Genomic DNA, 26509 nt, shown 5'->3' on the forward strand with positions numbered 1-26509 from the left:
TAATGGGTTCACAAACCACCTACCTCTCGCTAGGGTCTCTCCCAGCTTGAAATCACGGACTCAAAAGAAGTAGCACTTCTATTAGTACGGAGTTAACCCCTCCCCCATCTTGGCCTGCGCCATTTATTTAGGTCATTCTAAGATAAGACCTCGTTAGAGTAAGGACAGATAACCGCCGGCCTTGCCAGCCCGCCTCCCAGAAAGTGAACGGGCCTACTCGGCCACCTACTTCTCCCGGCCTTCCTTAATTATGGAGACAGGTCTGGACCAGGCGCTGGGGGGCGTTGGGGGTGGGCGGTCCCTGCCCCTCTCCGCCAGCTCTTTGGAGTAGAGTGCTTTGCCCAGATACTGGGAGGCCGGGGTCCCTCATCGTTTCCTGCATTCGTGTAGGGAAGCAGGAGCCCAAGCCACAGCGGCCTCCACCCCCTTCCCAGGCCGGCCGAGCCGGTGTGGGACCTTCACGACAGCCTCCTCCCCAGGGACTTCTGGCCCCACCCACACGTCCGTCCCGGAAGTCTCATCACGCCTGCGCATTTCGCGGGACTTCCGCGTCCTCAGTGCCTAGTCTATAAGCTCCAGCCAATCAGTTGCAAGGACTTCCCTCTGGTTTCTTTCCTCCCCACCCCTCATCCTATCCGCGGCCCGGAGCTCCACGTGGTGATGTTTGTGTTTGTGCTGGCGCGGACTCGGAGTTCTGGTCGCCGTAGGCGGGCTAGAAGGGGAGGGAGGAAGAGGAACTAGAGAACGGAAGAGTGGAAGAGGCCGGGGAGGGGGGAGGGAATAAAAAAAGGGGAAAGCAAAAAAGGAGGAGGAGAAAGTGGAAGACAGAAAAAAGAGTAATTGGAGAGATAAGGGAATAACAGCAAGAAAAAAAGAATAACAGGAGGAAGGGGCCTGGTAGGGGCGGGGCAGGGAGGAAGGGGCGGTCCTATAAGCTAGGGGAATCCCCAGATCTGTAGCTCCAGGCCGAGCGACTTTTCCTCCATAGTAACTCACCGGACGATGCTGCTCCGGATCTGCGGGGCCGAAGTGCGTCAGTCCGCCTGGGTCTGGGGGACGGGCCCAGGGTCACTTTCTGAGGGCTCATGAGTCCAGAGCCAGCACACAGTCAAAGGGCTCCCTGGCCAGAGCAGGAGTAAGAGATGCAAGGACCTTACCTGACTGCCAGTTTTGACCTCTCCCTCTCTCTCCTCCCCAGTATCTCACCCTCCCCCCTCAGGTGGACAGCCTGAAGCACTTGCTGGAGCGGGGCAGTGCCGTGAACGCCCCTCGAGACTAATGCCAGTCTCCAGTGCACTTAGCTGCCCAGGCAGGACAGCCCTTCTTTCTGCTCTGGCTGCTGCAATCAGGAGCTGACCGCAATCAACAGGTAACTAGGTAACTGTCGAGGAGGTTTAGGCTGCAAACGTCGAAATGCTGGGAGCAGAAATCATCTTTTTCAATATCTCCTTTTTCATTGATGTATTGCAGATATTGCAAATTAATCTGGGAGATTTCGACTTTTTCAGGTTGGTTCGGATCGTGCCATGATCACTTAAGCTCTCTGGGTCTCCATCCACTCATTTGATAAACTAGAACGGAGGGCATGTTACAATAGATAGCATGGGGGCCCTATGAAACACCAGGATTTCCGAGTCTGATACTTTGACTTAGCTTTACATTACATTTACAAAAAGTTGGTACTTGGGTGTGTCTGCGCTAGGATTAAAAAAGTTGATTGAGATTGAGGGAGTTGATCAGGTCCTTTTCAGCTCTAAAGCTTCATCCTGACCTAGATCAGAGCCCTAAAGCTGGAAGAAGGCCCCTGAAATCCAGACCCTGGAAGTGGGACTTGAACATAGGGTCCTCTGACAACCAGAGCCAGTGGCTCTTTTCCATGTTGTTCTCACTTTGTGAGGTGCTAGTACCGTTTCTATTATTATTACTTTCTTCTAAAGTTCTGGAGAGATTTTCAGAGGAGTGCTTCAGCTGTTTACCTGAAATTTATAGCCATTAAAGATAATAAAATTAAGTTTTCTTTTGATCTTTATAAGTTATAATTGCTATGTAGGGTAAGTTCTTGTATCTGATTTGCTTATGTCTTCTAAGAAGAATGTAGGTAAATTTTTTCCCACTCAACCATGAAAACACTGTAGTAGCGAGGCAGCTAGGTGGCGCAGTGGATAGAGCACCAGCCCTGAAGTCAGGAGGACTCGAGTTCAAATCTGGTCTCAGACACTTAACACTTCCTAGCTGTGTGACCCTGGGCAAGTCACTTAACCCCAGCCTCAGAAAAAAAAAAAAAAAAAGAAAACACTGTACTAACGATATGTATAGAACTATCCATATCTACCCAAAAAGTGCTATGGGATAAAGTCCTTTTGTACATATTTATTAAAAGGCTAGTTGTATCCAATGCTATAAATTAATGGTGTCAGATTCAAAGAGAGGAGCCACTGACCTGTATATGGACCTTATGTTGACTTAATTTTAAGATGTAATATTATTTTATTAAATATTTTGCAATTACATTTTAATCTGGTAAAGACTTCACTCAGGAATGTTTTGACACATCTGTTGTAAATCATGAAACTAGGAAAAAGCATTATTGTGGCAAGCATCCAGTATAGTTTTCATATTGAAAATCATTTAAACTCACCTCGTTGCCCAATGAGAATGCTGCTGAGAGGAGAGGTTCTTGTAGGAAGAATCTAAATTTCTTTCCTCTGCCTGTTTCTAATCAGGATTCTTTTGGAGAAGCTCCAATACATAAGGCTGCTAAAGTTGGGAGCTTGGAATGTCTCAGTGTGCTTATAGCCAGTGATGTCCTAATTGAGTAAGTAATGAAGCTACCTAATATTTGGTACATCTGAATTTCCAAAGTGCCTCTAATTCAATTACTTCATGTAATTCCCTTAACTCAGCAAAATAGAAAATCAAATAACAACTTCAATTTTGCCCTTTCCTTGGAAACACCAGGAATAGGAAGATAAAGAGTTTTGCAGAGTTCATTAGCATTTAATGCTCTGTTAGTATCCTTCCCAGAACTACTAGACTTAATATACATGTTAACTTGATGTATTTCCATATACTCATACTTCTATCACTAACATTCTGAATCAGAATGCTTTGAAATTACAGCAATTTTTGTTATCTACAGAAATGTTCTCTCTGTTTTGGCAGACAAAAACCCATTTCATTTTAATTTGTGTTTGAAATTTTACTGAAGAATTTGCTTGTTGTAGAAAACAGAGAGCCATATATAGAAGTTATTTTCTCTTTAAATTTCTAACACATTGAACATATCTTTCTGCCTTATATTCAACCTACAATAATTTTTCTCCTGGCACAATCAAATTAATTTGATTAGTTTGCCTTTTTTTTGGTGATCATCATAATAAATGTTAAATAATAACAAGACAATCAGGAAAAAATAAAAAAAAGAAAGATCAGAAGAGGACACAAGCAAAAAGAACTTGAATTTCTTTTCTTTCATTTTTGGGTGGTGCAGGGAATATGTACATTGACAAAATCAAATGCCTTTTAAAGTATTGTTTATTTTAATATTTTTGTTGATAGACTATTAAGCAAAGAATAAAAACTGTTAAAGTTTAAATCTTAAAAAGAGCAATTTGTTTTTATTTAACTGTTCTCCAATTTTGTTGTTAAATTGCAGCTTATATAATAAGGATGGGCAGACTGCAGAAGATTTGGCATGGTCTTGTGGATTTCTAGAATGTGCCAAATTTCTCACAACTGTTAAATATACAGAAAATATGAAATTAAGTGAACAGTCCAAATGTTCATTCAAAACTGACAATTATGGTTTGCTGCTTAAAAATAAAAGAGCATACAGAAATGTGGACCACTCAAATGGGAAGAAGCAACGATCAGATTGTAGGTAGTATGTAGATTCTACCCAATAGCCTGTTAAATATTTCTATAGAATCATTAGACTTAAGCTCATTACAATCCTAAAACCTTACTCATTTAATAATTCATTGAAGTTTCAAACTGCTGAGTAATATTGTATTCCGATTAAATATAATTAATCCTCAATATTTTTGTTTTAACTTTCCCAGACTTCAAGAATTCTCATAATTATAACCATATAACTTTAAAGTTGGTGATTGCAATGCACAACTTTGAATCTGCTAAAGGTGGAAAGCATTCTCAAAACTGTTCCTGAAGTGATTTAAATTTGTAGATAAATAGTGTTCATCCCCACCCTGTCAGCAGTACTAGACCTGATGACCCTGTAGAGCAGGGATTCTCAAACTATGGCCCATGGGCCAGATGCGGCCCGCTGACCCTCCTGGTTATGGCAAATGGGCTGAGGAGCGGAGACAGAGTGTTTTTACTATAGTCCGGCCTTCCAACAGTCAGAGGGATAGTGAACTGGCCCCTTATTTAAAAAATTTGAGGACCACTGCTGTAGAGACTCATCCCAGGCAAATGCTTTTCATAAGTAACAGTTCATCCAAAGAAATGAAAGGGAGATTAGAGATGGCAGCTGTTGAGTATCTCCCCTCTTTTTCAAAAAACCTTTAAGGTTCTTCTGATATTGTTGGCTTGCCCTGACCAGTCAGCACTGCCTCTCCTCTTCCCTTCATTTTATGGCTTATTTCATGTCACTGTGTTAGAAAAAGTTTTAAAATAAAAAAGTATTATTCAGAAAAGTGTATTTTCAGCAATCTCTAACAAAAGATTACAGTTTTTATAGTTATAAGAACCTCACCTCATTTCCTACAGGTTCAGTGTATCAACATTCATGTTTTTGCTTATGCCATTTTCTAGGACCATTAAGGACCAAGTGTATTTAGATTCCGATTATAATTAGTGGTTGTTCAGGATAATGTAAATTTCATTAGCCATACAGTATTTTTAAATTATAAGTAGTAATAATTTCCAGAGGAAACAGATCAAAATGTATTCATAAACATGCATTCATAAAGTTATCTCAACATATTTAGAATTGTATAGTGAATTGTTATATATCATACAAACTAATATGTACTTTACAGGATTCAGTATTTTCCTCACTGTAAAAGTTCCAGGGGAAAATGTCACAAAGATAATAACTTTTTTTTTTTTTTTTTTTTTTTAAATAACAGCAAATAATTTGTGTTAGTGGGAAGCTATTGAAAAAGGTTTGGAGCAGACTTTTAAATTGATGATCTCTTTATGAGCCACAAGCTACTGAACTGATCCATAAATATTCTCGTCTTCTTCTAAGAAGGAGCAAGATATCAAAACTTTCTTCTGCATGAAGATCATTTTAAGAATACCTATATTTGCATAGTTTTTGGTATGCTGCATTTTGGTTGTATGTGTTCCAACTTTATATCGTCTTTAACTTAAATATAAGTATTTTGTTAGTGTTTTGTTTATACATTTTCTAAAGACTTCAATGATAAATGATGAAAAAGCAGTTTTAATCATTCTTTAATTATTGTAGCATTGACATTGATTCTTAACCAGAATATCTGGTTAAGAATAACCAGAATATCTGGTTAAGAATAACCAGAGTACCTTGTACTCAGTATGTGCTTGGTATTCCAACTAAACTTCCACATTGAAATTGCTATTATATACATTTGTCTACCTTATGTTTTTATATTTAGTTAGTACTTTATTTTTACATAAGTATACTCATGCTTCCTACACTCTGTTATAAATATTGGTTCTACTCAGATTTTTTCAAATAACTTTAGGTCTCTGGGGAAGGCAGAGATTATAGTAGGCATCCTTTTTCCAAAATTCTGGACCTTTCCATCCACACCAACCCTGGATAAAAGGATAAAAAAAACCAGTCACATTGTCTAGCTCCAATAACCTCCCCCAAATCCCAGGAAACAAGCCAAATGTTCATGTATTATAGTCGTTGTCAACAAATGTTATGAACTTATACTTAGGGTAATGTTTACCTAAACTTCATTAAAGTCAACCCCAATATACTTAATAACTAAGTATTTTCCTTAGTTACACAATAATTTCCAGAAGAAACAAATCAAAATGTATTTGTAATTAATTATTTAAACATATTTGGAATTTTATAGTAGTCTGTTATATCACACAAATATGTATTTACAGACAGTGTTCAATATTTCCTTCACCCTTATTAAGTCAACCTATTCTTTCCATCAGTAAACTAAAACTGATATTTCCAGCAAAAATTTTTCTTCACAGACACGATTCTATTCAAACAGAAAAGCATGAACTCATTTTTTCTTGTATATCTGCTGTCTGTTTTTGAAACAAGGCCCTCAAGATGGTGAAAGGAGGGAAATACAGTTAGCAATAATAACAGTAAATAGAATTTTGAAGAAAGTTTCTCTGATAAGGTCTCGTTTTTCAAACAGTAGGAACTAAATCAAATTTATTAAAAAAAAAAAAAAATTTGATAAATGACCAAAAGATAAGATTTGTATCCAAAGAGCTATAAATTCATGCATATCCTTTGCCCTAACTATACCACTACTAGGCTAAATACTGAAAATGTTCTAACAGCTTCCAGTTCTCAGTTTGGCATGATATTAATTTTTTATTCTTTAAAATCTGTTGTGTTCCACATTCAATTCTGGTCTGATTCCTCTGATTCCTTGTCTTTCAGGTATAAATACAGTTGGATAAATTTAAAGATTATATATCTAAAAAATGAATGTTGTAATTTGGGCAGTAACTGAAATATTGCTGAAAAATTCTAGTATTATAATGTTCGAAATTTTTAAAGGATATTATTTGGTACCTTCTATTCATATCTGTCATTGAGTCTAAAATTCCAAAAAAATGTTCATAAAAATAGTCTAAATTTATTTTTTAAGTACATTTTACTCCTTCAAGATTAAAAAAACTCATATTTGAAGTTGGTCACCTCCAGCAGTAATATTAACAGCAGAAATATCAACTTTTAAAGCCCAATTTTTTTTCTTAAATAACTTGTTTTCTCTTCCTGGCTCTGGATTCTTTACAAGACTAAGTTCTAAATAGATATCTAATTTCTATTTTATTTTGGAAAATATTTAGTTTTTTCTCTATTACTATCATTTCCTAATATCCCTCCATGCAGAAATTTCTTTTGAAACAAAGTAGTACAATTGTATTAATCACATTTGACAGCATATGCTTCCTCTTTGTAGGATGGAGAAAGTTATGTTTTACCACAAGTCCTAGTTATCTGATTTATGTTGCTTTAGAATTATCTTCATCTACATTACCTACCTTTTCCAAAATGATTTGCAGGTCCTCTGGTCCTGTGTAATGAGGATCTAGAATCAAGTATTTTACTTGCCCTGTCATCTCATTCCAGGCTACTCCTAGTATTGTATGAGCCAAGACTCCTCCACCTATAGAAAAGGAAACAGGAATTGAAATAAATTGAAAAATAATCTTTAACTTTACATTCAAACTAAAGAATTGCTTTGTTTTCTAAGTTATCCAAAGCAGCTTTAAATCACAGAACCTACATGTTCAGACTACAGGAACATAAGGCACACTCAGAAATACCACATTTATTTTTTTAAATTCAGACCTAAATTGATGCTTTACTATGTCTACTTTTATTTGTTTTTGTTAACTCAATCAATCAAAGAATTTATTTGTGAAACTGACCATAACTAGTTTGGAAATCTCTTTTACAATATTTCTGACAAATGGTCAAAATCCTGCTGCAATGCAACCTGTCATAACACTGAATGGCTCAGAGAGCTAGGCAGTCCTTTCTTAGGTATAGCTAAAATGTAACTCCTTCTAAAGTTCATGTTTATACTTTTGTCTTCTGCTACTACTATGTAATAATCTCCTTACATATTTAAAGACAGTTCTCGTTTCCCCCTTTAGTCTTCTCTACATAATCATCATTTTACTCACAATCATTCTTCACATGACATTTCTTTGCAACTAGGAAACAGATTTATGTCCTTATTCTCTGTTCCATACAACAGTTATAGGAAAGATGCTATTTTACCATCTGAAATAGTAAAAAAATGAATGGATGTAGAGGATTATCTTGGTTTAGATTCTGAATGCAGGGTAAGAAAATTTGGGAAACTTACTGGCCTATGAGGATGTAAGGTTCAGTCAAATAACCACTCATCTTCACTACCAAAATACCATCATCATCATCCTACCCTTTTCCAAATGCTTCACCTTCAACCATCACCTATGTATCCTTTCTAACTTAGTAATACATCAACCCATTCAACATCTACACTTCCTGCTCTCAGCTCTCATATTTATTATCTTTCCCTATTAGAATATAAATTCTTTGAGGTAAAGGATCTTGCATATTATATTTCTATGCTCAAAACTTAACACAGTGTTTGGCAGATGCTAAGTACTTAATAAACATTCACTCATTCATTTATGTATGGGTATATATATATATATATATATATGTGTGTGTATATATACATGTATGAAAATTTGTGTGTATATATGTATATGTGTTTGTATGTGATTTGTATGATTGAATATATTCTTACATGATATGAGGGAACTGTTTTTTTTCCATCTGGTTATCTAAACAATATGTATTTCTATATGTTAATTTCCATTCTGTAAATGAAGAAAATAAGATTTAGAAGTATTAGGTGATTTTCTCAGGCTAACATCTAGTAAATGTTAGGTAAGATTTAAAACAGGGTTCTCTGAATCCCTGGTTGACATTCCATATACTAAGGCAGAAGCCATTTGACACAGGTTAATAAAAGTTGCATTTACATTTCTGTAATGAGAATTGGAGTAGTGAGTTTATATATGTCAGAATGTATTACAGATTAGATTTTATCTGAATAGAGGATGAGTACAATATAACTTGTCACTGTATCTCCCAATAAGGACCACTTTATTCAGTGTTCTGGAGTCGCTTGTCTCCAAGAATTTAGCTGGGCCCCAGGTGAAGGAGATAATAAAGATTCTGGATTTTATCCCTAACTATCCTTGTGGTGATTATTCTGCTGCAACCAAGCCATGTCCTGAGACCTTCAGAAAGCTAACCAGAACCATACAATTCTGTATGGCTTTAAACATATATATGTCCATCTATGTACATATGTATCTCCTTATGTCACATATATGTCTATATCTATCTACATATACATACATATATATGTGTATATATATATATTATACGCACACACACACACACACTCATATATATATGCACTTAAAAGTTTGTTGATCAATTAAAACAGTTCCTAAGGTATCTTGCTGAGAGCTGAAGATAGTACTCCAGAAAGTCTCTGACCCAGGCAGAAGAGAACAGAATCCTCACTTCCCTTGTTCTGGTAACTATGACTTGCCCAAGAGAGCATTGACTACTTTGACCAACAGATTACACAAATGACTTAAGTTCATTGAAGTGCTCTATCACCAAAGAGTAGGACATTATCTCTTTAAAATCCTCCTAGTCACTGCAATCTATTATGTGGATAAAATACTGGATAATACTTAACAAGTTTATTCACTGTCAGAGATATCTTCTAAACATGCAAAAAACTCTGGTGAGAATTTTTACACATAACAAAGTATTACTCTCAACAAAGTTTTAAGAAAATTAATCATTTATCTTTATTTCAAAGTCTCTTATAATTAAATATGCTTAATGTTGGCATGCATCTTATATCCCAAACACTCCACACTTCCCAAAAACCTTACCGATCATTACTGGAGTTCCTTCATTCTGGAAATGATTGGCAAGTTCCCTTCCTTGAGAAGCTAATTCAGAACCTTGGCTAAGAAAGAGACAGTTTTGCATGAGATCTGTAACCTTCAATTCCAAGTTTGGATAATAGGCATTAAAGAAAAATATTTTAACAATTTATTTGTGGGAAAAATAACAAAGTTGACAAACCTAAAAGCCAGGTGGAAGCTTTGGTTAACATCTAAGAAAAACATTCAGTAATATTCTTTTAGTTCTAAATAAGGACAATTACAAATGGCAGAGGTCACAATATGCCAGAAGTCAAAACTCTTAAGGGAAAGGACCTGGAATTTAACCCATACCCTCTGACTCCACATCCAGAACGCTTTCTATTGTACCATGTTGTCTTTCATCAAATAAAGGACAAGAGAGGAATTCTCAGAGAGTATAAATACAGATGTGAAAATATATCTCTATGTTTACCACTCGACCTACTTTATAATGTTCTTGTGGAAGACTATTTGGAAGAGGATACAGACTAGTACCAGGTAGTCAGGGACCAATTACATTGACAGTGTCAGAAAGGAACTTTGTATTTCTCTAGTCAGAGAACCAAATCTTGAAATAGCCATGATGGATTATGAGAATTCCAGCTCACCTTGATAGCGGTAGAAATTGAGTTTATCTGGCCAGCAAAGAAGTATTTGAAACATTTTTATAATTAAAAGTTTATGAGGTCATGTTGACAAAATGACAAGAAAATCTATTCTCTGCTTCTAGTATCATATATAACAGACCAAGATTTTATAAATGAATTTAAAGATCCTTACTTCTGGGCCATGGGACTTATATCCTGCTTTTGAGATCCCCATTTAGAATCATGGATGGATTTCTTTATTTTCTCTTTCTTTTCTTTCTTTCTCTCTCTCTGTTTCTCTCTTTTTCTCTTTCTTTCTTTCCCTCCCTCCCTCCCTCTCTCCTTTTTTCCTTTCCTTCTCTTCCTTCCCTTCCTTTCTTTCTTGTAACTAAGTTTTTTTAAGAGATGGTTTTTTTTACTTTGGTATTTAAGATTTTGATGAGGACTTAACTTTTTTTTTCCACTTTAAACTTAAGTTTAAAGCCATCTTAATGTGCTTAACAAATTTTGTGAAAACATCATGTTTACATGAAGGGGTTAATTCCACAGAAATTATATTGGTTAATCAGCTAAACAATGTTTGTTAGAGTAGATTATGACAATAATATAATGACATTATAAACTGTAAAATAAAGGGATTAAAGAAGATGAATTATAAGATCCTCTCAATTCTAAATCTATGATTCTATGACATTAAAAATGATAAAGATCAGGGCAATGTGACAAAAAGGCTTTTTGTACATAATAGAACTGCACATTTGACTATTAGGAAAGCTATTACTTATTTGCACGAGTCATCTTAGCCAATTTAAGTACCAAACACAACAAAATTAGAATATTAGGATTTATAGAATATAGAAGTCAAGATATTAAATATCACCATGGAAGCTGTCAAAAAATTTGATAGAATATGAAGTAATAATATGAAATTCATATATGTACAATAAAATAAGTGGAATTATGCTACATCAAATAATATATGACTATATAAATTTTTATCAATATATTTTAGCCACATTATGAATTATAATCTGACTATTTTAACAAAATGAGCTGCAACTAAATATAGAAATTTACAGGATGAGCATTTTCCTTTTCAAGATTTTTTTTAGTGAATCCAGTCCTAAAGAGAAAAATTCTCTATTACTGTCATATTAACCACTTTTAATTAATATTTTTTAAATTTCTCTCAGACCTCGAACAAAAAAATACATATTTCTATTAAAATCATTTGTAAGCACAAAAATCCCATGAAACCTAATCAAAAGGAAATAAAGATTAAAGAGAAAAAAGATTCAAAAAACAACAGAAAAGGGGCGGGATAAGAAAAGGAAGCAAAAATTTAATCTTACTACAGATTAAAGACATACAACTCATAAATTATTCTTTAGGGTAAAAAACCACCATTATCAAATAATCAATGTAGTATTCTTACCTGACAAATAATATTTTTGAAGTTATTCCCATCAAATGGTTTAGAACCATTTGTACCTCAATCGAACCAATCCACTGATGTGACCCTACAAATGTTGCTGGTTTGTCCCCCACATCAACAAGGGCCTTTATTTTGCCATCAGATGAAAAAATAAAATATATATCAAAAATTATAATAGCATTTATATAGCACTTTAAGGTTTATAGAACATTATAGAAATATTATCTCATTTAATCTTCAAAGCAACTTAGGAAGGTCAAGCACTATTATCACCCCCATTTTATAGATGAGAAAACTGAGGCAGACAGAGGTTTATCTGACTTGTCCAAGATTGTATATAGAAAATATCTAAGACTGGATTTGAACTCAGGTTTTTCTGACTTTTGTCTAGCACTGTAACTACTACCTCACTCAGCTGCTTGTAGGATTAAAATTTAGGGTACTTATTTCCTTTTATATCTCTTAGAAAATTATCAAAAGATAAGATTTTTTCAAAACAGAAATATATTTCTACTACAAGGAGGTAGTATTATTAATTAATTAATGCTAGGATCCTCGATAAGTCTGAAATGTATAATTTGAAACCAAGAGTTCTCTACCTGCTGAATCTCCTGGTGGGTTGGAATGGACCTGTCAGTGTATCCCTGATGTCTGAACCAAGAACAAATAGTTTGTAGAGACCGATAAGCACAGCCCCAGCCACTGTCATCTATCCGATCCTGCATATAATGATGATAGCCATATATGCCCTGGACTATGGAAATCTGTGTGAAAAAAAAAAAAGATAACAGGGTAAAAATACCATCATCAGTACCATTACATTAAGTACCATCTTCAAAGTGAAAGTTATGATGCTCAAGATAAATTGTAGAGCATTTCTAGACAGGAATGAATAAGATAGAGATGATATGGTCCAGTCTCATCCTGTCCTTCCTCCCCTCACTTCATCACCTACTTTATAGATGAGGAAACTTAAGCCTAGAGTTGAAATCACTTGCCCACATGATGGCTAAAATAAAAATATTCTGAATGCCTTAAAATGTATAATCTAAATCAAATTACTTGCCCTCTGAGGGGGGAGAGGGCAGAGAAAAAGGAGAGAGGAAATCAACATGGAGACAAAAACTGTTATAAAGAATGTATGTTAAAATTTTTTGTATACATATAAGTGAGAAAAAAGTAAAATATTAAATGTCAGGGAAAAAAGGAAAGAAACCACTTAGCCAAGGTCAAACAAATAATAGCAGCAGAGTTTGCTAACCCCAGGTCTTCTAACAAGGAAGCTAACATTCCTTCCACTGAACCATTGCCTCTCAGCCCTTCTTCTTTGGGTTTTCTCATGAAAAACTCATGTAAAATGAGAATGGATATAATATAGAATGATTACAGAGAAGCTTGGAGAGGCCTACATGAACTTATGCTAAGTGAAATGAGCAGAACCAGGAGATCATTACACATGGCAACGAGACTATATGATCAATTCTGATGGACGTGCATGGCTCTCTTCTACAATGAGATGATTCAAACCAGATCCACTTGTTCAGCGATGAAGAGAACCATCTACATCCAGAGAAAGAGACTGTGGGAACAGAGTGTAAAGCACAACATAGCATTCTCACTCTGTTGTTATTTGCTTGTATTTTGTTTTCTTTCTCAGTTTTTCTTTTTCTTTCTTCCTGATCTGATTTTTCTTGTGCAGCAAGATAACTGTATATTTATATATACAGATATTGGATTTAACATGTATTTCAACATATTTAACATGTATTGGACTACCTGTGAGCTAGGGGAGGAGGTGGGGGGAAGGTAAGGAAAATTTGGAACAAAAGGTTTTTCAAGAGTCACTGTTGGAAAAATTACCCATACATATGGTTTGTAAATTAAAAAAAAAAAAAAGTGAGTAGTAATAACAAGAGAGACACTGAAGAGAAAAGCTGGTAAATAGTGATCTTTCACTCCTTGACTTTAACACTTATTATAATGAAATTATCATTAGAACGATCTAGTATTGGCCAAAAAACCCTACAAATGAACAAAAAGAAAAGCAAAAAATAGTTACATGATACATCACAAAGTGTATATAATACTGGTGCCTGATTAACCTACAGAAAATGAAAACTGGGGGAAGGATTCATCATTTATATATCTGGGAAAATTAGATGGCAATACATTTTATATTTGAATTGCAATTGGATTAGAGGCTTAATAAGAAGCATAACTCAAATGGAAGAAAGGGTTACTAGGATTGTAAAAGATGAATGAATTTATATTAAATGTAGGGTATTGAGCTTAGAACTACAAAATGCTAAATACAAATTTTGTCTCTCACACTTAGCAATCCTGTGACTTTAAGTTCAGTCACTATTATATGTTGCAAGTAACTCTCTACACCTTTTATTTACTAAATCATATATGGGTTGCTGTCAGCACTGGTGAAGTTTCCACACAAGGAATTCATTATACTTGACAAAGTCAGATTCTTTCTTTATTCACATAATACATTAAAAACTAAACTGATTTTGTAAATATTGTCATTTTTATTAAATGAGTAATATTCATTCATGAATATTGGGTGTCCTTGTAGTTATGCAGATCTTTGTTTATTTCAGTCATTAAACTTTTATACTTATTCTTATGTAAAAGTCCCACATATGCCTAGGTAGGTTAATTCTTAATTATGTAATATAAGTGGGGTTATATTTAATTTTTTCTCTTTATTATTAACTAGCAAATAAGAATGCAGGTATTTTTGCCTGTTACTCTTGTATTTTGCTGAATTTACTGTCTCCATTAATTTTTTTCATTAATGTAGGTGGATTTACTAGCTATCTTATGTTATCTGCAAATAATTTTTATGGTGTTAATTGCTTTGATATATTTTCTTGTTTTACAGAAATTATAAAATTTCCAATATTATTTAAAATAATATAGGGGTGAGAGTGGGCATTTTTGCTTTGTACATGTTTTTAGGGAGAATGCTTCCAACACTTCTGGGTTGCATACTCTGTTAACTCTTAACTTCTGCTTTATATTATGTTAAGGAAAAAAGTCTCTCTATCTATTCTTTGTACTTCATTTTTGTTTTTGTTTTTTTTTATTATGATTGAAAGTTGTACTTTTATTATTTTTGTTACGGCCTTTTCTGCACTGTAATAATTATATGGAATTTTGGAGCTTATTTTATTATGCTGATAACTCTCAGTTACATGCCTGGCATAAATTTTGCTTGATCATGATAAAAAATTTTCAAAATGTATTGCTTGTAAACTACTGGCTAAAATGTTACATTTAGTATTTTGTACTTATACTCTTTTGTGAAATTGGTCTTTTAGTTTCATTTTTAGTGTTGTCTCTACCTAGTATTAAAAATAAATACATATTTGCTTCATAAAGGATAGTGAATAATATTTCATCTTTATATTTGTAATCTGTAAAAAGAGTATTATTAATTTTTGTGAATCCATCAGGGGCATGACAATTATAATGTACTGAATTTCAACATTTTGACAATTGAATATTTTATAGAAAATATAAAAGATCTGCTTCTCCCTTCCTCACCACTCATTATTACTTTAACCATCTTCACTGCTTCTAAAGTATATAAATTCCTAGATAACTGTCTTGATGATACTTAACCCAATTTCATACATGTGAAAATGTTGATAACATAAAATCAAGGATAGCTACTAAAATTATGATTGAATTTTCTGAACCAGATAAAGTTCATTATGGCTCAAATGTCTATATTCTCTTTGCACTTCTGATTAACTTCTGTTGACACAAATATATTAAAAGTTAATTTGACATCTGATTGCATGGTGTATAGAATGGAATAAAATCCAAAGCGGGCTGAATTTAAACACTGAAATTAAAAAATCTCTTGAGCTTAAAGGAACTTTAAAATAAAAAGGGAATATGCCTGTGTTGATCTGTTGATTCTATAAGTAACTGTGGGGAAAAGGATATATATTTTGCTCTGTATAACTCCCATCAAAAGAACCTTACATATATGCTGGTATTACTATTTAATATCCAGTACTGTCAACATTCTAGGTCTATTTTAGTACAAATTTAGAAAGTACTTGGTAATATGTCTTTTATGAGGATACCAATATCTAACGAATTATTTTAGAAGATGCATAGATACTCCAAAGCAGAGAAAACGCAGAGCAGCCAAAATAATGAAGTTTTAAGAGTGTTAATTACTGGCCAGAACTGATCCCCCAACACCAAGACGGGAGGGGTCAGTAATGAGTGGTCTCAGGGCCACATATTTATAGAAAGAAGAGAGAGATATCAAAATGTTTCTTGATACATTTGTCATAATAAAAGAAATTTCTATTCTAAAGAGGAGGTAAAAGTTATCACTCTAAAGGTGTCATTCCCAGACAGCAATAAGACAGTGTTTCTTTTAAGTTTATCAAGTTGTCAAGGTCTTAGGTTTTTTAGGACAGAACATCTGGAGGTGTAAAAATACCATCTGCAGTAGAGCATGAAGAACTAGTAATAAACTTCTAACTAAAAAGATTCAAGATTATGTTTCTTATGGTCCCATCTGGGGTGCATTTCCACTTCAATCTTTACAAAAGCTGCTCCCTTCAGAAGTGAAATTTAATAATTAGGCAGCCTTTTTTCTTCAAAATCTCCTCCAAAGCACAGAATATGTCACAACTAAAATCAATTCATCAATTCCTTATTATGTACATTAGTGCTATGTTAGCTACAAAATATAAAAGATATTGTCCTAAAAAGGCTTTTAATGTCCTTATGGGATATAAGACATATATCCACACATATATGCATACATATATACATACATGAAATAAGAGTATAATATTAGGCAAAATGACCAAATGCTCTAGCTTATGATCAAGATGAAAAGTGCTATGAAAACATCATGTGACAGAAAAGATTTTTAAATCATCACATTTCTTAAGATTTTCCTCATTCAAACAAATATTCTGAGGTGTTGTCACAGATTTTAGGATTTCTTCTATATCCAGCCCAGAAAACATTATAGCATAAATAAGAATTTATGAATAGAAAAAATTATGCAAATATTGATGTTTTTAAAGATACTGATAGGATTCTATTATTCTATTAATGATCTTTTAAAAATTATTACAATTTTAATAATTATATTTCTACAAACCAACTCACCATACCAGACTCCAATCCCAATGGATTTAAATGACTATGTGGATTCCTGATATACCCATCTTTAAATGGTTCATCTGGAAAGTGATATGCATTAGCTCTTTTAAAATATGGTCTATCATGAGGTAGGTGGTACAGGTCATGCAATTCCTAGATGAAAGGCAATTAAATAAGAAGAAACAGATACAGATAAATCTTTAAATTTAATCCACAAATAAATTCAAATCCAAAATGATACTAAATATGAAAAATAATTATATGCGATTTACAAAGCTTTTAAAATATTCATTCTTAAAAGTTTTTCATAAACAAAAAAATGATAAAATCTTTTAATAATAATTATAAAGCACCCACACATGAACTACATAACATCCATAAAATATAAAAAAAGGCTTCATATAAATTCTGAGAAAATGTTAAAATAATCAACACAAACAGACTAAATACATATTATCGCATATTGATAGTCAAAAAAAGAATCTTATTTTAAAACATCTAGGGATTTTAAGTTCAAAATTCAATGAAAACCAGTAAATATTGAGTATTTTCTGGAAATAAAATAACTCTGCTAAGGCCAGAAACAAGGACAAATTAATTCTTGATTCATGCCCTTAGTGAATTTATGAATCACCCAAATATCATCTAGTTAAATGAATTTTGAAAATTACTACTAGGAGATATTTAGAAGTAATTTTAAAACTACTCATTTTGTAGAGGGCTCAAACTCTGAATCAAACAAGAGAGCACTTAAGGCTACCTATTTGATGTGAGACAATGGCTCTATTAGCATATATTTGGATGATGGCTCTCCTCATCATGGGTGCCTGCTGAATGTTTGGTAGTACAATAATCATAGGCAAGGATTGGAGGGTGGAGGGAGAGAAGTAAGAGTCACTTGGCAGCAGGATGAGGAGGAGGAGAGGCTGGAGATTCCGGACGCCAGAATCCAGGATACATCTTTGGCAAGCTGCTTGCCTTCACTTCTCCTCCTAAAGACCAAGGACTTTGATTTATCCTGACTCTGGCTGATCCTGAGGCCTCTAGGGAGCTAATCCATACTTTACATCATTTAAAATCAATTAGTGTAAGTGATCAAAAATTATTTCTAAGGAAGAAAAAGAAACTATTAATAACAATATGAAGTAATGCTTCAAATCATTAATAAGAAAAAAATAAAACAACTCTGAAGTTTCATCTTATACCCAAGGCAAAGATGCTAAAAAATGAAAATGGAAAATTGTTGGAAGAGCTGCAGGAAGATAGACTCATTACAGCACGCTAGAACTGTCCAAATTCTGCAAAACGATTTCTAATTATAGTTTTAAAAAATCACTAAATGGTACAAATCTGGTAATGCCACTATTAATATTAAGCACATGCATTAGCCAAAGACAGAAGGTCTCTTTCTTTCTGTCTCTGTCTTTCTCTTTACTAGAATCTTACTACAGGGAAGAGTGAAATCATCTGATAATGTTGATATACTCTAAGAATGTCTTTTAATATAAAGACCATGTTAAATATGAAAAAGTAAAATGACAATGAATTTATTGTTACGGATTTAGCACATCAATTTGTATTTTAATTGAAAATCAGAATAGCATATTGCTTTGCTTATGCATTGAATTATCTGACAAATTACTAATAGTCTGATAATTGTTTTTGAAATAGCATTAATGCAAATATAAATTGTTTCCATGTGTTATCTCAATGCATCCCTAACTAAATTAGGAACTGCTTGAGTCTAGTTCCCAAGACCTAATTTGTAATGTTCTCTCTAAAATGTAATATTCTCTGTTGAGGTTTTCTTGGGGTCTTTGGAGGCAGCCATAGTTTCAGTTCAGTAATCACCACAAGCACAGCCAGGAGTTAAAGTCTAAATCCTTTATTGTCTCCTTTCCTGCACCCCGGTTAGCTTTCTTATAGTCCATGCAGATCCTTTATTATCTCCTTTCTGGGGCTGGGCAGCTTTCTGGAGAGCCTTTCAGTCTAATCTTGGTTCCCAGAGTTTGAGCTCCTGCCTGCCTTTTCTGACTTCTGAATCTCCCTGACTAATCCTGGTTGAGGCTCCTAGCTTATATATGCTCTCTTATCAAAGGTATGAATCTTGTTGAACTATAGTAAGTACTAAGTACATATACTGAACTAGAGAATTGATAAGCACCATGCTAAATTAGATAATTATTGTCACTATCAATTCCATTGACTTAGCACCTTGTTTCAAGTTCTGGCCCATAACACTAATTAATAGTTTTTACCTTTCTGTAAGATTGTAGCTGACCATCTGGAACTCCTGATGGATAGGAAATTGTTACAAGATTTTTCTCTCCTGGTAATAAAAAGTGCAGTGGTTCAGGGACTACTATAGATGTTCCTTTCATGTACTTTAAAATGCATTTCTCCATATCAGTTAGTTGACTGTGAACTGAATTTACTAGACGACTTCGAACTCTACCAAATGAAGAAAAAGATTTAAGTATTAAAATAAAAGTACAGTAGCAATGATTTAAAAAATAGCTAGAATTGGATAAATTCAACATTCCTGTTAGCCAAATCTGAAAGTATTTGTTGGATTTCCAAGGTCTATAAATCAAGTGTGAATTAAATACAGAGTCACATGACCTAATCAACTGATTTCTATTTACTTACAGATTTTGTGGCATTTCAAACAAAGTCACAATAATGAAAGAAATATGAACAGATTTTTTTTTTCTTTTAACCAAGGAAGGCTCTTGGGCTGGTCTCTAATCAAAGGTAAAACCAAAGTTTATTACGCAATTCTTGTTTCTAAAACAATAATACAAGTCCATGATTAATGCAGGAAGTGGGTGGAGTAATATATTTATAAAAATGAGGCAAAAAGACCTACACTCCCCATGATTCTTCTGGATCTGCAGATATAACAGTATCAACCGGCAATGTCATGTTGACATAGTGATGACCTCCACTTTCTCTTTCAATGATGGGAGCTATAGCAGCTAGAGAAGTTGACATTTCCAACATGAGATCTATATTTATTATCTGAAGCTACAAAGACAAACAATTAAAATTAATTTTAGTAATACCATCATACATATTTCAGATCATGGATTCATTTTTCAACTTTCTATTTGTTGATGATCATTATCACACTTAAAAGCAAACCAAAGTGAGCTAGCTTTCTGATATTAATTCTTGTGAGCTAAAAGTCCCTAAAGTAAAAAGATAAAGAAATATGGGGGACGTACAAGTGTAAGATAAAACATATTAATAAGCAAGTGAGTTAGGAAACCTAACAATTATATAGATTTCTAATCAGTATGAGTGATAAGCTTACCTGTCCTTGTAACTTTTTATCTTTCTTTTTGGTGAATCTTCGTTTTGTATCCTCTTCTTGCTCAAACCTAAAATGTTATTGTGCAAGGAACATTATTTAAAACTATTCCTGCTAATTTTTAAAACATACTCACTGCATCAAGTTATCTTTGATAGGGGTCTGATACAAAGTTATACTGGAAGCTAACAAAACTAAGTAAGATTGGGGAGAAATTTTTTAGATTGAAGGCCAGACACTATCAATGACCAGTTCTCAAAAGAAGGCTTAGTTACTACTTTTAAATCACTAATCATAAAAGAAATATCAATCAAAACTGAGGTGAATTTCAATTCATGTCCAGAAATTTGGCAACCATAACAAAAGTTGGACACAGTCAGAGGAGTTGCAGGTTGTATGATTTTGGTGTTAGTTGGTCCAATCATTCTGGAAAACGATTTGAAATTAGGATTAAAAAGTAATTAAAATGTCTATAATCTTTGACCCGAAGATCCCACTTCTAGCCATATACTCTAAGAAATTAAGAAGTAGAAAGTAATGCCCCATCCATTCCAAAACATTCAAGATAACACTTTTTGTGATAGGAAAGAATCAGTAACAAAGTAGGTACTTACTGACTATAGAATGGCTAAATAAATTGTGGTTCATGAATGTAATGGAATATTACTAGATATCAGAAATGAGATGAAGAAATTAAAAAAAACAAGAACTGATTTATATGAACTGATATATAGAATTAGGAAAACAATATATAATATAATATAAATGGATAGAATAAAATCAAACTGTAATTATGATGACCATGATTATCCCTGAAGAGGAACTAAAAACATGTACATTTTCCCCTTCACTGCAGAACTGGAGGCCTATGGGTACAGAAAATTGTATGGATTGTTAAAACACAGTCAAAAGGTGAGTTTTTCTGAACTTTTTGTCGTTTTTTCATCTTAACTAAAAAGGAAGGAGCAATATTAGAGAGGAAGGAGGTACATATTCAGGAATGAACATGATATAAAAACAAAAGGTATCAGTAAAAACATTAGAGCATACTCACTGAATAAAACGTAGTATTTCTTTACAAGAAGTATTGTCAGTTAGTTCTGCTGGAACTGTGTTCATGTTGCTGTTAGGCCATATGTACACTGAACTATGGCAAATTTTGAAGACAAGGGCATTTGATGAAAGTTTATTTGAAAGGTCACTCAATACATATTTTAATGCCTTTTTCGTAGAAATATCTGAATTAAAAGAATATTCTTGCTATTATTAAGAGAATTCTTTAATGGTTTTCCTATCCTATAATCCTAACCAAAAAACTATTACAGTGATAACTTCAACAATTCAATACTTATTAGGCACCTACTACATATAAGAAAATATATCCCACCAGTAGAATATATGCTCCTTGAAGCCAGGGGCATACAACATTTATACAAGTAAGCAAATACTATAAAGTGTATGGGAAACTCAAAGACTCCAGGCTCAGGAATCAATTTTTTTACTTCATCCTTGACTTTACTCCTCATTACTTGGACTTTCCCACTTTTCCCCTTCACTACTGGAATAAAACTCAGAGTTTTTGCTTATATTTGTAACCCTGGTAATTAGCATAAGCACGTAGTAATAAATATTTGCTGAGTGACTGAAGAGTAGGGTACTCATGAGGGTAGTGATACTCAGTAGCAAGATTCTGTCAAAAGGGGCTTATCACCTTTTTTCTAATCACAATGTAATGGTGGTAGGGAGTTTCCAGACATACCATCAGCAGAAGCTAGCTGAAAAGCTAGATCAAGGCCTCCCCTTATTCTGAAAAGCAAATCCATTGTCTCTGAAATCACCTTGAATAAATAAAAGCAAAAATCAGTTTCAGACTCCCCCAAAAGACAAACACCCCCACACTTTACACACAATCAAGAATGCTTTAAATCACTATTTTCTAAAGTAAAGTTCTCAGAAACATGAGAATGACTTAAGAAAACTTTCATTTGTCTGAAAGTGACAGAAGAAACAAGTCTATTATTATTGAATATCATTCGTGGTTCCTAAACTTTTCCACTGTGCAAAGCAAAAACCAATATTTCAGTAGGTTTGAAAATGAAGCTACTATAAGACTTGCCTTGAAAATCTTTGGAGGAATAAATCTATGCCCCCCAAGGCAGCAGCAGATGAAGATGTTAGCCAATATGAAGATACCACAGCTGCTATTTTCTAGTAAAAGGGTTTGGCTCTAACGGTCTACAGTTCACAGATACCAATCTTCTTTCCGTTCCTCAAATATGACATTCCAGCTCTCCTTTCTTTTTTGTTCTATCTCTCCATTCCTTTGCCCTAGATCTCCTCTAAGCCTGAAATGCTCTTCTTCCTCATCCCCACTTCTTAGAATCCTAGGGATTCCCTTCTAAGATATCACTCTGTATGTACCTTGCATAAACCTATGGATATTTACCTTATCTCTCCTATTAGAATTGAAGCCCCATTAAGGCACGGATCATACTTATAATTTTATATCCCCAGTATTCAGCTTAGAAACTTACATATATATATATATATATATAAAATTTTATATCCTGTTGGGTATCCTGTTGAATCTTCCAGGATTTGAGTAAGAAAGAGTTTGGTACTGTAAGAATGGATTTTGAGAAAGAAAGCTTTCTTACAGTGCAAATCCTTTATTATTTCTTTCCTGGAGCTGGGCAGCTTTCTGGAGAGCCTTTCAGTCTAGTCTTGGAATTTTTTCCCTATTTGTTTTTTATTTTGTTTATAAGAAAGAGAATTACTTCCCCTTGCATATGTGGCTAGGTCCTAAATGAACAGAACAGATGAGAAGAAGAAGAAGAAGAAGAAGAAGAAGAAGAAGAAGAAGAAGAAGAAGAAGAAGAAGAAGAAGAAGAAGAAGAAGAAGAAGAAGAAGAAGAAGAAGAAGAGAAAGAAGAAGAAGAAGAAGAAGAAGAAGAGAAGAAGAAGAAGAAGAAGAAGAAGAAGAAGAAGAAGAAGAAGAAGAAGAAGAAGAAGAAGAAGAAGAAGAAGAAGAAGAAGAAGAAGAAGAAGAAGAAGAAAGAAGAAGAAGAAGAAGAAGAAGGAAGAAGAAGAAGAAGAAGAAGAAGAAGAAGAAAAGAAGAAGAAGAAGAAGAAGAAGAAGAAGAAGAAGAAGAAGAAGAAGAAGAAGAAGAAGAAGAAGAAGAAGAAGAAGAAGAAGAAGAAGAAGAAGAAAAGAAGAAAAGAAGAAGAAGAAGAAGAAGAAGAAGAAGAAGAAGAAGAAGAAGAAGAAGAAGAAGAAGAAGAAGAAGAAGAAGAAGAAGAAGAAGAAACAGCAAAAGTTGTTCTTTTTTTCTAAGTGAGATTTTTTTTTATTTCCTTTTTGAAATTGCTGGGACAAGTACCACTGAGATAAACATTCATTTTTGTAAGATTTTGAGATCCAATTTTTTTCTTCCTAAGACAACAAGTAATCTGATAATAGGTTATAAATGTAAAATCTTTTAAAACATTTCTATATTAGACATGTTGTGAAAGAAAAATCAAGAGAAAAACAAATAAAGAAACAAAAAAAGTGAAAATATATGCTTTGATTCATATTCAGTCTTCACAATTCTCTCTCTGGATACGGATGGCATTTTCTATCCCATGTCTATTGGAATTGTATGATAGGCTTTCAAAGCTAAATAAAGAACTCTATATTTTATATTAAAGACAGAATCCCACTGGAGTTGCTTGAGTAAGGGAATCACATGTTTGGATCCAGATTTGGGTAAAATCACTTTAGTAGCAGATTTTGAAATATATTTAAATGGTAAGAGAGTAGAGGCAGAGAGACCAATTGGAAAGCTGGTAGAATTACCAAGTAAGAGGTGGTCAGGACATGAAATAAGGGGCTGCTTGTGTAAATGGAAGAAGGAATAGGACCCAGGAGATGTGAAGGTAGCAAAAGCAAGGTTTGTCAACTGAGTGGATAGTGGGGTGAAGGAGAATGAGAAATTGAGGCTAATATTAATATTATGATTGTAGAAGGATGGCACTGCCTTTGATGAAAATAGGAAAGTGGAAGAGGGGAAGGTTGGGGGGGAAAGAGAATGAGTTCAGAGTTTGATATGCTGATTTGGAAATGTTTCAGGAATACCCAGTTTGGAATCTCTAATAGGCAAGTGATGATGCATGAATGAAGCACCCGGAAGTATCCTCTTCCCTGAACAGATTAATCAGAATACTATGTCCAGCTGTGGGCTCTACATTTTAGGAAGAACAAAGATAAGCTAGAATGGTTCCTTTGGAGATATAATAGAATGTTGAATAGGCTAAAAACCATGTCCCAAGAGAACTATTTGAAAGAAACAGGGTATATTTAGTATGAAAGGCGATTTAATAGCAAACCATATCTGTTCTTAAAAACATAAAAAGTTCTTTATGTCATAGAGAGATCAAGGTCATTTAGCTTGGCTCCAGGAGATGTAGATCTAGGTCCAATGGGTGAATATGGAAGAAATGCAGATTTGTGGTTACTGTCAGGAAAATACTCCTAACGATTAAAACTGGCAAGAAATGAAATGTGCTCTTAGAAGATAATTATGTCCCCATCATGCAGAAGCTGAAATAGGGACTGGGTTACCACTTACCAAAGCTGCTGTAGAGGAGATTCTGTTTAATTATATCAATCTCTGAGACCATTTTTTGATTTTTTTTTTTTTTTTGGTATCCCTAGGCTTTAAGCACAGAGCTTGGCACATGGGTAGTAAGTTCTTAATATATATTTTATTGACAGATACCTTCCAACTCTGAGAATCTCAAAAAATCTATGACATAATGAATTTTAGTGAAGCTTCAGATAAGTACTGAGGCTTGAAGGCAAATAGGGAGGATTTAGATGTAAGGAAAAATTATAACTAAAATTGCAGAAAGTTTAGCACAGTGCCTGGCACCTAGTAAGCATAATGTAAATATCAGTTATTAGCATAACATAAGAGTAACAATAGCAGTAATAAGAATTCATACAGCACATTAAGATTTGCAAAGCGCTGTATGTCAATTACCTCCTTTAATCCTCATCACCACCACCACTATTGCTAACATTTATACAATTTTACTTGCCAAGCACTGTGCTAAGCACTTTACAAACATTACCTCATTTAATCTTCAAAAGAACCCTGTAAGGTAGGTACTATTATAATCCCCATTTTGCAAATAATGAATTTTGAGCCTTAAAGAAAGTAAGTGACTTTTGGCCAGGGTTACCCAACTAATAAGTAGAAACTGAGGTTAAGTATCAGAATCAGGATTACTCCTGGTTCACTAAGAATTAAAAAGGGTTGTCACATAGAATACTAATGACTAACATTACAGAGTTTAAAGTTTGTAAAACTATATATATGCACTTGTGTGAGAATGTGTATGAATATGTATATAGAGGCATGAGCACAGGTACACAAACACTTACATGTGTATGTGTGTGTATGTGTATACACATATAGGCAGACAGCTTTATGGGCATATACACACACTGACACATGCACGTATGCACACATACATGTGAATACACAAGCATATGCTAGATATATATACACATGTATGTACTACAACGCATGCATATATTGTTTTACAAACGTTAACATGTTCGCTCTCTATGTGCATACACATATACACATATGCACCTCTACATACTATGCATGTATAGACACCGATATTTATCTGTATATTGATCTCCTTTGGTCCTCACAATCCCAAGATTAAAGTATTATTTATGCCCATTGCACAGATGAAAAAACGGAGGCAGAGGAAGTTGCAGTGACTTGCCTCGGGTCTGAGGCACCCGGGTCTTGTGCACCGGCAACCCTGATCGAAAGTCCAGTATTCCATCCGCTGCCCCATTCAAAATTTAGTGCAGGACCACCCCTGGTAAAATGAAGCTCCTCAAGGGAAGGGAAGAAGTTGTTCCTCCCTCCTGGCTCGGGCAGTCTCAGAGGTCCTCTCCCCCCGCCACTGTCCAGACAGGAGCAGGGACAGTGGGATTGGGGGGGGGGGGGGGAGTGGAGATGGGGGTGAGGGGGGTGGCGGGCACCAGCTGCTACTCTCTCTCCCAGCCGGAGATAGGCAGGGGCGCGTGAAGAGTTACATGGCGGCGGCGCAGCCCCGCTTCGGGACCCCGGATACTGCCCCCGTCGCCTCCCTCCAGCCGGACTGGGCAGCTGGGCACGTTTAGGTGACTCACCATGTCGGGAGAAGACCCTAAAGCACGAAACACCGGGTATGATGCAAGAAGGAAGGGGCCGGAAATAGGAAAACATAGGCGGGCACGAAGGGAAAAGACTACAACACCCAAGATGCACGGCGGTAGATCATTCCATTCTTTCAGAACCC

At 34.6% G+C, this 26509-nt stretch overlaps 4 protein-coding genes across 9 annotated transcripts in view; 2 read left to right on the top strand and 2 right to left on the bottom strand.

Moving 5' to 3' along the window:
- LRP2BP (LRP2 binding protein) overlaps positions 1–530 on the bottom strand; it is a 56103-nt gene extending 55573 nt beyond the window's left edge. Inside the window, exon 1 of one of the 6 annotated variants that reach the window (XM_074274934.1) lies at positions 230–530. The gene's annotated coding sequence lies outside the window, so the exon portion shown is untranslated. Of the gene's footprint in view, positions 1–23 lie in introns of all 6 variants that reach the window. The other 5 variants (XM_074274940.1, XM_074274944.1, XM_074274942.1 and 2 more) reach the window with 5 other exon arrangements.
- Positions 531–1002: 472 nt separating this feature from the next.
- Positions 1003–5090, top strand: ANKRD37 (ankyrin repeat domain 37). The gene is given in 4 exon segments (XM_074275755.1): positions 1003–1047; positions 1199–1369; positions 2724–2815; positions 3656–5090. Coding segments are annotated over 4 exon segments (537 nt in total). The 3' UTR covers positions 3885–5090.
- A 320-nt stretch (positions 5091–5410) lies between these two features.
- On the bottom strand, positions 5411–26472 carry UFSP2 (UFM1 specific peptidase 2). Its single transcript, XM_074274966.1, has 12 exons — positions 26361–26472; positions 21921–21999; positions 21216–21399; positions 20165–20231; positions 19718–19875; positions 19107–19299; positions 16855–17001; positions 12294–12458; positions 11695–11819; positions 9637–9713; positions 7201–7325; positions 5411–5766 (listed from the first exon to the last, which is right to left on the bottom strand). Exons 1-12 carry the CDS (start codon positions 26361–26363, stop codon positions 5680–5682), a joined length of 1410 nt encoding a protein of 469 aa, XP_074131067.1. The 5' UTR covers positions 26364–26472; the 3' UTR covers positions 5411–5679.
- CFAP96 (cilia and flagella associated protein 96) overlaps positions 19503–26509 on the top strand; it is a 70834-nt gene continuing 63827 nt past the window's right edge. Inside the window, exons 1-2 of the mRNA XM_074274968.1 lie at positions 19503–19602; positions 21018–21073. The gene's annotated coding sequence lies outside the window, so the exon portion shown is untranslated. The remainder of the gene's footprint in view (positions 19603–21017; positions 21074–26509) is intronic.

Source organism: Sminthopsis crassicaudata, chromosome 6, assembly GCF_048593235.1.
Source record: "Sminthopsis crassicaudata isolate SCR6 chromosome 6, ASM4859323v1, whole genome shotgun sequence".
In the NCBI taxonomy this organism is placed as follows: Eukaryota; Metazoa; Chordata; class Mammalia; order Dasyuromorphia; family Dasyuridae; genus Sminthopsis; species Sminthopsis crassicaudata.

Bases quoted from the DNA above. Each gene is read 5' to 3' on its own strand.
- UFSP2 (XM_074274966.1), bottom strand. The intron at 19,300-19,717 runs GTAGGTCTTTTT...TTCATTTGGTAG, and splicing joins CCAGAAGAATCATGGGGAGT to AGTTCGAAGTCGTCTAGTAA. The intron at 5,767-7,200 runs GTAGGTAATGTA...CCTTTTATCCAG, and splicing joins TGCAAATCATTTTGGAAAAG to GGTTGGTGTGGATGGAAAGG.